General features: G+C 35.5%; 2 protein-coding genes across 2 annotated transcripts in view; both read left to right on the forward strand.

Annotated features, from left to right (window-relative positions):
• Nucleotides 1–13,796, forward strand: part of LOC311084999 (complement factor H-like) — a 176,517-nt gene that overhangs the window by 58,584 nt on the left and 104,137 nt on the right. Inside the window, 1 exon segment of the mRNA XM_084117373.1 lies at nucleotides 10,011–10,205. Coding sequence (XP_083973499.1) covers nucleotides 10,011–10,205 — 195 coding nt within the window.
• LOC311085003 (verrucotoxin subunit beta-like) overlaps nucleotides 1–13,796 on the forward strand; it is a 44,510-nt gene that overhangs the window by 24,587 nt on the left and 6,127 nt on the right. The window contains exons 2-3 of the mRNA XM_084117382.1: nucleotides 3,201–3,293; nucleotides 3,462–5,192. Of these exons, the coding sequence (XP_083973508.1) occupies nucleotides 3,201–3,293; nucleotides 3,462–5,192 (1,824 nt within the window). The remainder of the gene's footprint in view (nucleotides 1–3,200; nucleotides 3,294–3,461; nucleotides 5,193–13,796) is intronic.

Genomic DNA, 13,796 nt, shown 5'->3' on the forward strand with positions numbered 1-13,796 from the left:
AGTCTGATGTGGAGTGCCCTCTGGTGGCTCCCAAGGGCACTCCAGCTGGTGACCGTTACAATTAAATTGCCTGTATTGGCTGTAAATGGTCTTTTCCATCTATGATCTAAGTTTATTTGTTTATTTGGATCCCCATTAGCCACTACCTAGGCAGTGGCTACTCTTCCTGGGGTCCCAACAAGTAATGCAATAAAAAGTCAAATCAATGAAACATACTAACCCAACATGATGCAAACACGATGCTTTTGGTTTTTATCAAGTTTAGAACCAACTTATTATTCCGTACCTATTTTATGACCAATTGTATTTCCTCATCCAAAGCAGTAGACAACTGCTTAATTGATGTTGCAGGTAAATTTAATGTTGTATCATCTGCATACATGACTGTCCATGCACACTTTAAAACAAGGAAAAATCATTGGTCTTCAACAACTTCCTTGAGGGACACCACATTGCAACTCTTTCACATCTGATTAACTTCCATTATAAAATACACATTGTCCCATTAGACAGTTAACTTTTAAACCAATGTACAGTATGAGAATACATTTGTAACATTTCAGTTTATCCAGCAATAATGTATGATCCAGTACATCAAAAGCTGGGCTAAAATCTAACAATACTGCTCCTGCTAAGTTATTGTTATCAATCTGTGCGCTCTCAAATGCTGAAAATTAGAGAGCAAATTCTTCTTCTTAAAGAATAATTGAATTTGCTCACAAACTATCATTTTCAATACTTTTCTAAGAACTGGTAGCAAACTTATTGGTCGACTATTATGACCATTAAAACCCAGTGCTGCATTTTTCTGTAGATGAATAACCTTTGCATCTTTCCAAGCTAAAGGAAAAATTCCCTTTTCAATACTGATATTAAAGATGTGGCAAACTGGTCAAACAACATTTCTTCTCTTTATTTATCACCTTTATTTAGGAAAAAATCATTAATTTCCAATTTCATATGGTTTAAAAATAGTTAAAAATGAGTCACCTGTCTCAATAAAAGAAGGAATTTGACTTGATTTCTTATCCATTTATTCATTGAGTGTACTCCACATGTTTTTACAATCATATGTACATTCACTTATTTTAATTTTGTAAAACATATTTCTTTTTTCCTATTAATTTTAGTTACTTGATTTCTTAATTTGCAATAGACATCCCAATCCTCCTTGTTCCCAGTTCTTTTTGCTATACCCTTTGCCACATCTCTCTCAAACATGTTTTTCAACTCATTAACAATCACTGTGCATTTTTTTTCATAGGTGCATGTTTGTCCACCAAAGGGTATAATAATCTTTCAAATGCTGACAATGCATTATCAGGATGAACTTCCTTATAAACATCAATCCAACATACATTATTTACGTCTGTACAAAATGATTCTTGACTGAATCTCTTATATGATCTTTTATAAATTACTTTTGGTTTCTAAGTGTTTACATGCTTGCTAAATAAAACATATCTTTTTATGCATGTGCTTAAAGGCCTTAAACCGCTTGAACCCCGATAAATGCTGCTTGTTTTCATTTTATATGCTTCCCCTGAGCTTTATCTTTCAGAAATACAGCATATCTTATCACTTTTATGCTGATGATTCTCAATTTTATTTCCCAGTGAGTATAGACAAAAATTGCTCATCTGAGAAACCCTTATATTGTTTTAAAGATATCAAACATTGGCTGGCTAATAATTGCTTACAAATAAATGAGAGCAAAACTGAAGTCTTGATCTTAGGTTCCTAGATCATATGAGGAACCTTGGAGTGATTTTTGAATCATCTGTACTTTTCAATAAGCAGATCAGTGCTGTTGTAAAGAGTAGTTTTTACCTTCTGAGATCAATTGCTAAAATAAAAACTTTCCTTTCCCATACTGACTTTGGAAATTGTGATCCACTCATTTATTTAATTGCAACTCATTGTATAGTCATCTGCCCCAAACTGCACTATCCCGTCTATAACTCGTCCAAAATGCTGCAGCCAGGCTGTTAACAGGATTAAGAAAAAGGGATCATATTTCCCCAAGTTTGGTATCTCTACACTGGCTCCCGGTGAAATTCGGGGTGGATTTTAAAATTGTGACTTTTGTTTACAAGGCACTATTTGGTCTGGCACCCAAATATATTAGTGACCTTTTACACCCTTAAGGCAAAGTTTAGGGCAATCGGTTCGTAGCTTTGCTTCAACTGTGTGATATAGTCACAAGCAGCGACCAAAATTTCCTTTCATGGACAAGACACAAAGTTTCCAAATCTCCAGCCAGAATGTAAATTGCCCTCTGGGAGAGCAGTTTGGTTTCTGCCAAAAGCAGGAACTGCTGCATCTGCCTGAATAGGGGGGTGCTAACACAGCTCGCTATGGTGATTGATGTAAGAAAGTCTATTGTAAATTGCTTTGGATAAAAGCGTCTTTTAAATGTGTACATGAAAATTAAGCATTTTATATGATATAATTAAACTGACCTGAAGGTTGAAAGTTTAATTCTGTATTTCCTTTGACTATTTTCTTTGCCATGCCATGTGCTTGCTATGGCTTCAGTGCTTGCTTGGCCCATATTGCTGCTTGCATCTTTATTTTAAAATGGATTTCTTCATTATTAACTCTTTCATTGACGGAAATTTCCGGCTTTTCGTGTTTTCACTGTTTTACGGTAGGGGGCACTATTACGCATCTTCTGAAAGAGTAGAGAATCTCCTGATCAAAACAAAGATGAAAAAGAAGCAGAAACATTTATTCATCAACATTAAACATCACATTAATCAAAACTGCCTAATGTTACAAAATGAAAAGTCGACCCAGGACAAGCTATAGGACTGTGCAAGCTTTGAGGGTGTTGACACAATCTACTCTATCAATCTATGTTTTGATCATTGTTCTGAATTAGATCTAGACGTAGTCTTTGACAAAAACGCGATTTTCTCAGCTTTTCGCTCGAATTGTTGGTTTTTTTTTTAACTTAAACTTAACTTAACTTTTTTTCTTTTGAAATTTTGCACGCTTGAGATATTCATACAACAAAATATTCTGGGGGTCATGAAAATTTTGTGAAAATGATCAAAAATGCTGGCAGTGGCTGGCAACTTTTTTCAAAAATGCTGGCGGGTAAAGAGTTAAACAGTTTTCATTATCATCAGATATAATTTTGTTAATATATGATATTCTAAATATAAATGATACCTTTTATTTGTAATTTACTGCAGACCTGGCATCACAGACCATTGAAGTGGCAGCTCTAGGAAGACCTCTGTTTCCTGGTATGCTGTATGACTGCCGCAAGGATACCTTCATTCCAGGTGCTTTACAAACCTAAAAAAAAAAAAAAAAAGTTTATTTTCCCCTCTTCATCAAATATTGTATCACTAATTACAAATCCTTGTGTAACAACACTTTAAAACCTGCATGTTTCTTCAACAGTACATCACTTCCTCGTACATAAATCTAAAAGTAATTTGTCATTTCAGGTGTCACTTTGTGGGATAAGAAATCACTGAGAGAAGATTTGGACAGTCATCCACAGCCCAGGACAGATTTGAAGTACAGTAGCTCCGACTCTCTCTCTGATAAGTCCAGTCTCCTGGATGTGAGTGCTTCCCTGAAGGCCAGCTTCTTGGGAGGGCTGGTGGAGGTGGGAGGATCTGCCAAGTTCTTGCGTAATACCAAATCTTCAAACCAACAGTCCAGAGTTACAATGTATTACAGCGAAAGCACAAGATTCGAACAGCTCACTATGAGCCATCTGGGTCAGATCACTTACCCTCAGGTCTTTGACCAGAAAACTGCAACTCATGTGGTCACAGGTGTACTATACGGAGCTCAGGCCTTCATGGTGTTTGATCGGACATTTTTAGAAGGGGAAGAAAAGCAGGAGATTGAGGGAGAACTGAATGTCATGGTCAAGAATATTCCTCTACTTTCCATTGAGGGAAAAGGAGCTATAAAAATGACAGATGCTCAAAAGAAAGTGGCTGAGAAGACTGCCTGCACATTTCATGGTGACGTCCGCCTTGATCAGAACCCCACCACTTACATGGAGGCCCTAGAGGTGTACAAGAAGCTCCCCACTATACTGAAGGAGAATCCACAGAATGCAGTTCCAGTAAAAGTCTGGCTCTATCCTCTTTCTCTACTGGATACAAAAGCAGCTCAGTTGGAGAGAGAAATTAGCACAAGTCTGGTTTCCAACACTGAAGATATAATCGAGAGGCTGGGAGAAGTAGAGAGGACATGCAACGACCTGTCTAGAAAACCAATTGTAAATGTTTTCAAAGACATCAAAGAGAGGCTCCGTTTATTTAAGGGCTCTCTTAACATTTACAAAACGATGCTCCTGAAAGCAGTGGCCAAGGTCTTGCCTGCTATACGAGGAGGAGAGAAGGAGCAAAATTCATTGGAAAACATCCTGAAGATCCACTATAGCTCCCCCTTTAATGCTGACATACTTAACCAGTGGTTAGATCATGCAAAGGCTGAACTTAACCTCTTGAGTACTCACACTGAGATACTGAAGGGAATCATAACTGAAGACTCAAACCGACTCAACACCATCCTCTTTAATCCTAATATTGATGTTGTGGTGTGCTTGACCTTCACATCTCTGAAGTATGAAGACCCAGATCTCACAACTCTGAAGAATTTTCTGGAATCTGATGAGTTTAAAGAGCTAAATGTGGTAATGAAACCTCATTCTAGCACGTTAGCATCTATTAGAAAGTGGTTCAACTATCCTGTTATTATCTCAAAAATGAGAAAGAACTTATCTCTTTTCAGAAGTTTTTCAGAGGCTAATAAAGATGACAAGAGATATCGATTCATTATTTCTGCCATCTCCGATCCCTCCAGTCCAGGCTCCTCTATCTATCTGTATGAAACAGGGAACCTGACAGACACACAGTTCCAGCCCGTGTCGAAGCCTCCCCCACCAGAAGTGAAGAAGGACCTGGAGGACAGTGTGTCCCTGAAACTGCAGAAGTCCCCAACTGGAGAAACTGTGCAGTACAGAGTGGAGTACCAGCAGGTGAAAGCAGATTCTGGCTCTGAGGAACAGTGGATTATCATAAACACAGCTGATGAAGTCTTTACTCTGACTGGATTGGAGTTTGGAAAGCAGTACTTGATCCGCTACAGGATAGTGGGTAAAGTGGGAGTCAGTGAAGCTAGTGACACTATTGGCCCCATAGGACCCAAATCTCCAAGTAAGTGTCATATTATTTTTTTTTAAATATATATAATTTGCTTCTTTCACACAGTCAATGTTTGTATTGACAACCATATTTCCTAACATGTGTGGTTATTAATAAATGTGTAACATGTTGTAAAGTGTTTCTCATTTGACAGTATATATATGAAAGTATTATTTCCTTCGTTCATGTTGTTACGAATAGTCCTTAAAGACAGAGAGTATATTATGTATTTGATGTCTAATGTAGGCTAGTGTACTTAATCATATAAAATTCACAATAAACAATACAAAGCCTTGAACAAGTAAAACTTACATTTCTCTGTATGAAAACCAATAGGACATTTAAAAATATAGCTGACATAAAACAATAAACAATAACAATAATAAACAAAACACACAAAAATAATCAACTTAACACACAAAAACTGTTGACTCTTAAGCCCACTGTATGATGGCATTTCTGCAGAAAGACATCAGTCATCCCTAAAAACAAAGTGATTATGATTAATATTAATAATATATTTAACAAATGCAAATCTCATAATTTATATTATTTAATAATTATCGTGATTATAAACGTGAAATTGAAATCAGTGCTACATGACTAGAGAAATGCCATGTTCTTTTAATACCTGCAGGATTGCACCTACATGAACGTTAAAATTAGGTCGAATAACATACTGTTCTTCCAGTTTCACCTCTGATATTATAACAGTTGGGTAAGTTACTCTAAAATAGTTATTAGTTATTAATTACTAACTACAAATTACATCTTCAACAGTGTAATTATTTTAAATATTAATGTAATAATGACTATCTTTAGAAAGTATTGGTCTACTTATTACTAAATCCCAAATCAACATCAACCACTTGAACAATACAAAGAGAGACAAGAAACTGCACTTTTAATGCTTTCAAATAAACAATATACAATTGCATGAATTATTCTTGAATTGACCAAAGTGTGTGAAGGGAAAAGGTTACATTTAATATAAAAGGTTATATTTAACATACAAAAAATGTATGTTAAATATACAGAACTGTTCTATAGTCTAATGCAATTACATCAGATTTTACTTTAAATTACAGAAGAATTAAGAGTAATCCCTTTAATTAAATTAGTATTTAGATTACTTGGTAATTACACCCATCACTGTATAACAGTAATTAAAATGTAAACTTACGCATTGACTCAAGCAACTATTTTCTCCCTAGCTACCTCTCTGTCCTTCGCTGCTGGAGCCGATATTTAAAAAGAAATAATAATAATAATATGTGTTCGTACTCTCCATATGCTTGCAGAAGCTCATCCAGTTCTGCTGCTGAAAAATATGCAGACCTCTTTTTGTCTGGCGCTGTCGCCATGGTGACTCATAATATCTGCGCTCCATTGATAATGGCTTTTTATAGTTGTGGTGCACGCGCTTAACTCAGAGTCAGTCAACTCAGAGTTTCCCATCTTAGGGTAAGTCAACTCAGAGTTCAAGCTTTAACTCAGAGTTGGTTGAACCTCCTTTCTGAAACAGGCCCAAGGGCTGTTTAATGTTTTTTATTATTATTATTTATTATTATCATTATTATTTTTATTATTAAATAAATTATCAGAATTTTGATTTTATTTCATTCTGATTGGATTATTCTCCAAATTAAAAGTAACTTTTAACTCCAAATTCATTCACCACAATATACTTTATGATTTGATTCAAGAAGAACATAAGCGAACAGTGTAAATATTGCTTGTGCACAGAGTGGTCTGGTGTAAGAAAAACCTCTCTTTGACTTTGATAAATGATTCACTTGTTGATCCCCAAGCAGACAAGAGTATCAGAGACAGACCAACAAAGATACTTGTGAAACTCCTCGGCTTCATCTTTTGGTTGTTTTTCTTTAATGTCTTTTTCATTTTGATTTTATTGACTTGAAAATAATTATATGCACTTCCCAAAACATTTAAGTGTAGCTTAAAACCTGTTGTGAGCTCAGGCAGACGGTCCCTTCAGACTTTTCTCTCTGCCGCCTGCTCATAGAGACCAATTTATATTATAAACTCGTTTTGAGGAAATTTGGGTTGTAGCTTGTTACTATTGTGACCGAATGACTCGATCAGCTTACACTAGTAAGGCCCGTACTCAAGACCCCAAATATTCAAGCCTCCCCAAACAGGCTTTCCACTAAAGGAAAAGGACGAGCAGAGACAAAACCACAGATTACAAGTTTTATTTATCAATTAGTTACTAAAAATACCTTGAGCTCAACATCAATGATAAAATCACTTTAATCAATGTGAATGAATCAGCCCAATGGGCTTCGTTTGTCGGTTCACATAGGCGGGCCACCCATACACTGGCCAAACACACACACACAGAAAATAAAATACTAACAAAAGGACAATTCAAAATAAAGAAGGATAAACTAAACAAGTTGGTTTCTTTCTCTGATATTATATAAAACATTTCACCACTCAAATAATAAAACAAAATAAATACAAATCAAAAACACTTCAAACCAACCAAACCCAAGAAAATACAATAATGATTTAAACCCACTCAACACAACCAAATAAACCAAAATCAAAACAAAATAAAAGATAAACCAGAATTAATCAGCTCCGTAATTTGAGCAGCATCAATGTAAAGCAAGACAAGAAATGATACAACCAACCCAAATAGCAAAGTAAACAAACTAAATAAATTGGTTAATAACAAAACCTAATAATAATAATAATAATAATAATAATAATAATAATAATAATAATAATAATAATAATAATACTACAATAAAGCAAACCAAAAAGAAACAAAACAATTTCAATTCAACTCCATTGCACACACACTTGAGCAAAATACACAAACAACGAATAAACACAAATCAATAAAATTACACCAGCGAGGTGAGTGAACACCAGGTGGCGTCAGAACCAACGGCCACGGGTTTAGCACATCTAACGTGAGCGTTGTACAGGCAATAGCGAGGACGTTCAATGCAATCGTGGGCGTTCAATGCAATCGCGAGCGTTCAAAGCAATCACGAGCGTTCAAGGCAAAAATCCCGCGTCCCAGACTGGAAACGCTATTTAAGCAGCAGCTGGCAACTTCTTTCACGTGTATGACACTCACTAACAATGCCTGGACACACCCGACTAATCTTTCCCAAGGAGTGAAGGAGATACAAGACCTACACAAACAGGTCACATCGATACAATGTCATGAGGAAACTAACTCTCACCTGGTGACTATATAGCTACGTGATTACATGACGTACCCACCCACTTTAGGCAATCCGTGCGCCGTTTTTAAAAGGGCCACGCAGACTATTGTTAAAGGGGCAATCCCACTACACTATTGCTGAGTCCCAATTCGCATACTATCCGTCCTAAATAGTATGCAAAACTAGAATTAGTGCGTCACAAATCGTAGTATGTTGAAATGAGTATTCCCAAGATACCCGGATGGTCTACTATTTCCGGTTAGAATTCGAAGTGCAGATCAATGCACACTCTAACGGCTAATATTGCCCACAACCCATTGCGTGCGGGAGGGAGGAGCTTTGTGGTGATGGTGGTGATGATGTAAACATGACAGTTGGACGCAGCAGCGGAGATGCGCCCTCAGTTTTTAAGTGTAAGAATTCAAATGTTTAACCCTAATTAAAGCTATATTTAACCACACTGACTTATTTGTTGTAATACTGTGGCTGTACAAATGTTAACTTTATCAGTCCAACTAAAAGACACATGGTTACTACACTATAGTAAAAGCATGGTTCATTTTCATCGGGGTATTTTTGAGTATTATACATAATGATTAAATTAAGTTTAAAATATGTTAAACAATAGTTATACTATAAACTTTAAATATTTTAACTCAGAAAATAAGTAGCTTTCGTTACACACATTGCACACGATTGCACATGAACGTCAGAACCAGCCGCCTCACACACGACCTGCGTTTGGTTAATCTACGACGACGCCCTGCTTCACTCCTCAATTTGGTAGAACACATTGTAAATGTATTGTGGAAAAAAACGATGAGGAAAAAAAGATAAAAAGATGGGAATAGTAAATAAAATTATATTGGATATGAATGAATGAAATGTAAAATGTTTTGTTAACAGCATCGCGGTGTGCGTAACTAGGCAACCACGTTCAAGTTCACGTTGCATGACGTCATCGAAGTATGTCCCAGAACGTGCATACTCTTTTGCTACACACTCAAAAGTATGTACTTTTTCCTCACAAAAAAAGTGCATACTTTTAGGTCGTAGTATAAGTAGGCGAATTGGGACTCAGCATATGATTGGAAAGTGATTGGGAGATTACAGAGGAAGGAAGTTATGGTGATGTTATTCACTTTGAGTGTGTATCTAATGACAAAAAGATAGACGGAAGTAGTGACATTCACTGCACAGAGACGGGCGAATGGATCATGAGGCAACAGGATTTGCTGATCATTATTATTTGGTAACTACAAAATCAACAAAAACTTACCAATAACTACTTTCTAATTGCTTGCTTAATTTCCAGATAATAGTTTAGCAAATATATCTAAAAGTTCTCAAAATAGAAAATGTGCTTATACTTATTTAGGGACTTATTCAATTTGTACTCTATTTATGGCAAGCTATATATTTTTTTTCCAATTTTAGGATTAAAAAAAAATAATATATATATATATATATATATATATAAAAACGTCCTGTTGCATATATCCTGTTATATATTGTCAGAATCGTTTGTTTCCCCCAAAAGACAAAGCATGCAAATCCAGTTTCACACATTTTTTATGCTTCATCTCTTCTTACCCTTATTTCTACATAATTGTGTTTTGTACAGAAGTAACTTGTGAGCTTAAGTCAACCACATTCAGAGTAAAAAAGATCAACCCAGAGGGAAAAACTATTTTCAGAGCTGGAGAAAGTGTGGAGATCACCTGCACTGAAAAATACTGGATCTTTCAAACAAAAGAAACCATCAACTCATTTACATGTCAAGAGAATGGGCAGTGGGATTATGAGCCTGTTTGTGCGGGTAAGATTATAGAGAAACACTTCTGCATTTAGTGCTGAACTTAATGCATGATATTAAAATAATGTAAATCTTTTTTCATGCTTTAAAATGACTTTCTGTATTGAAGAGATCTGGGTTGGATTTTTCTTTATAATGTATTATAACTATAGATCTAAATTAGACTTGCTGTTGCTAAGTTATTCTGGGTGGTTGCTAGGACATTGGTTCTTGGTCAAGAGAGGCAAGTTACATACCAAAGTTGAGCATTTACTTTAATACGAGTAATTGTGATGCTTGCAAACACTGCTAATGCAACTCGACTAGTAGGCATGTGACCTTACTGCCTACACAATTAGGGAATAGGATGTGCCATTCTCCATTTGATAAGCAGTTGATAAGTTCCTTCCACTCTAAGGCATATTTTGGAATTCCGCCTGAATTTAACACACCCAAGTTTAAATATTCACCGTACACACATACAATGTAGGAAATTGTAGGAAAAAACTGGTGTCATTGTACAGAAAACCCTTCAAATCAGATTACTAAATCAGATTGCAAAACTTCATAAATAGCATTGTATGAGTTTAAAATATTACGATAAACATAAGAAAATATAGGCCCTTATTTTTTTATATTTTTTTTAGAATCCTGTCTTTGAAAGTCTGTGATTCAGGTACTGTTTGCTCTGGGGACTTAAATTGTTTGATTCCACTAGGTGCCAGTATCCACCAGAAAAAAATGTATCTATCAAATTCTGAGCAAGAGTTATTCAAATGTAACCGAAGGGAGGCAAAGTGTCATTTTTAGCGCCTATATGTGTCCTTTGGAGTTTTCAAATACTCAAATGCAAAAAAAGTTTTTACAAAGGACATTACCCCAAAAATCCTACTTTTAATATATGCTAAAGTACTTTACTTGATTATTGATGGATTTTCTTCATTTTCATTCAGGTTTAATCTTTGTATCTGAGAAACATAATATGCAAAATGGCATAAAGGAATGAGACCAAGTAACATTGTTTGTGTTTTGTGAATAAAAGCACAAACATTTGTTTTCCTTTCAGGAGACACTAATAACTTACAAAACAGTCTTGTAGATGTTATATGGTCTATTAAAACAGACCAGTTGTACAAATTGAAAACATAAATAGAATTATGAGGGAGGGGGTCTCAGGCCCATCTCTTGGATGTGTCTCAGCTGTAACGATAAGTAAATCGTTTTTATTACACACAAACTGGTTGTTTGCATGGTTTTATATATACATATGCATCAAAATTAGCCAAATTACATCATTTTATTAAAGTCTGATTTTATTCAAATACTGAATGTGCAACACTTAGGTAATTTTGGTTTTATATTCGCACATTCGGACTTCTGCGTTTAAGATCTTTCTCAATTATATGTGAAATAAAGCAAATGTTTGCAAATTCGAAGCAGCTACATGATATTGACAACAAAGATTGTCAACTACTAAATTTTTCACAATCGATCAAAATGGGCAAGTATAGTTTTAATGGCATACTTACTTGCGAATGTCCACTGAATGTCCAATGTATAAGGATAGGGATAGGGACCGTCAAAAAAGTCATCGTCTAATTTTTTTCATTGTGTGCAAACAGACAACTACATTTTAGCCAACTACAGATGTACCAGCAAATATCTCTCACATTATCTGTTCTAGTGCTATAGAATGTCCTTTAGCAACAATAAAAACGGCATTACAATGATGGTGTTTAAAAAGGTGTTTAGGAAATAATAAAGAATGAACATGTACATGAACTGTAATTTGGTAAAAATCCAGACTGTAGAAAGTGGAAAATCATGTGTAATCTCCTGAACATATAGTTAATCGCTTCATTTTACAACTGTTTATATTTATTTATTTGAATATGGAAGTAAAACAATGCCAAATGTTCTTGAAACAAAAAAAGCCTGTTGAATTGCACTACTTGTAAAAATATGCATTGCATTAACCATGCTTGCATTTTAATGCATTGTATTTTTAGGGTATGCATTTTTATGGGCTGAAATTCAGCATGGTTGAATATTTAAGCTGTGAATATTTCAATTCAAAACATTTCAAACACATTTTCATTATTAAAAATTACATAATCCATATTCACCTTTTATATTTCACTTCCAAAATATTCAAACTGTTTAAAAATCAATTTCCAGTCCATTTTATTTCGCTTTGCAAATTCGCTTCCTCAAATTCAGTGGTTCAGATTTGACAGAAAATACTACGTTGACATCCAGAAACTGCAGGAAAAGCAGTAGATTACCGAGCATACTCTCCATCTGCTGTTAGTCGATCTCACCAGCAGGGGATGCAAAAGCGCGTGTTGTTGACGAAGACCAGCAACAGTTAGAGCAAGCCATTCATTCATAAAACTCATTTACAGCAATGTAAGTGTATTTGTGATTATTATGACGGCTGTTTTATGTTAAATTCAGTGTCTTCACGGTTACTTTTCCTGTGTAGCCTACATGCATCTTTCTCTACCGTGAACGAGATTATAATGTTAGGATACAACTCCCTCCTCAATTCCTCCTCTCCTCGTGGTTGTTCAATGTTCCGGAGTCTATGGGGAGAACGCGTTAACATCTCGCAAGATAATCTATCCTATTGCAGGACTTTGTAATATCGCGAGATCTTTTGTTACTACATCTTAAGTTGGCAGCACAGTTTTGGCAATTACATCCAACTCAGACATAAATGGTGACCGGATATATTTCTGTTTTACATGTATATGCATACATTCCATAAAAAAATAACAACGAATACATCAGGTACAACAGGTTGAAATAATGACTAAAATGCAGTGGCTTTGCAATCACTTAACCACACTGGGCACTTTGTGATTATAATTTATTTAAACAAGATAAACAAATCATGTATTTCATAAAGATAATTCCTGTTTTTTTTCTGTCTTGCTTGACTAGACGTGTAAAAGACGTCAGTGGACGTCTATTCACAGCCTTGACTAGACGTGTAAAGGACGTCAGTGGACGTCTTCACAACCTCTTAAAAACTACTTGGGAAATTAAATTAATTATTGCAGTATTAACCATGCAAGGATTAAGCACAGCTTTTGCATATTTCACAAGGATTTCATAGAGGGTCATGATGGACTATAAATGCACGTGTAAAAGACGTCGCCAGGTGACGTCCTCTCACCCAATACACTATATATTGAACTACACGTAGTTAAAAGTCAAAATAACAATTATACATGCAACCCCAGAGAACTGTCGACATGTACAAATGTATCTGAATGCATTTTTAGGAAATGTTCTGTGTTAAATATTTTTACTGATTTATGCCGTCCTACCGCGACTATTTTTGGCCAGGGACGCGACGTTGTCGTTGGACCAATGTTTGCTGGGAATAGACTGCATAGCCTACATTTTGCAATCTCCACTGCTCTAGGGGAACATGAGGCAGATTAATAGGAAGTCCTTTCACAGCCTTAATGTTCAGGTAGGCATACATGTGAGATGAATCTTTTAATTAATAGTAACATTAACAGATAGAACAATGATCTACTAAACATTTCATCTGAACGTATGATCACAAGTTTGGATGCCAATTGGCCTGGCTCCAGTGCATGA

The sequence above is a fragment of the Abramis brama genome (genome assembly GCF_963993115.1).
Source record: "Abramis brama genome assembly, chromosome: 6".
Lineage (NCBI taxonomy): Eukaryota > Metazoa > Chordata > Actinopteri > Cypriniformes > Leuciscidae > Abramis > Abramis brama.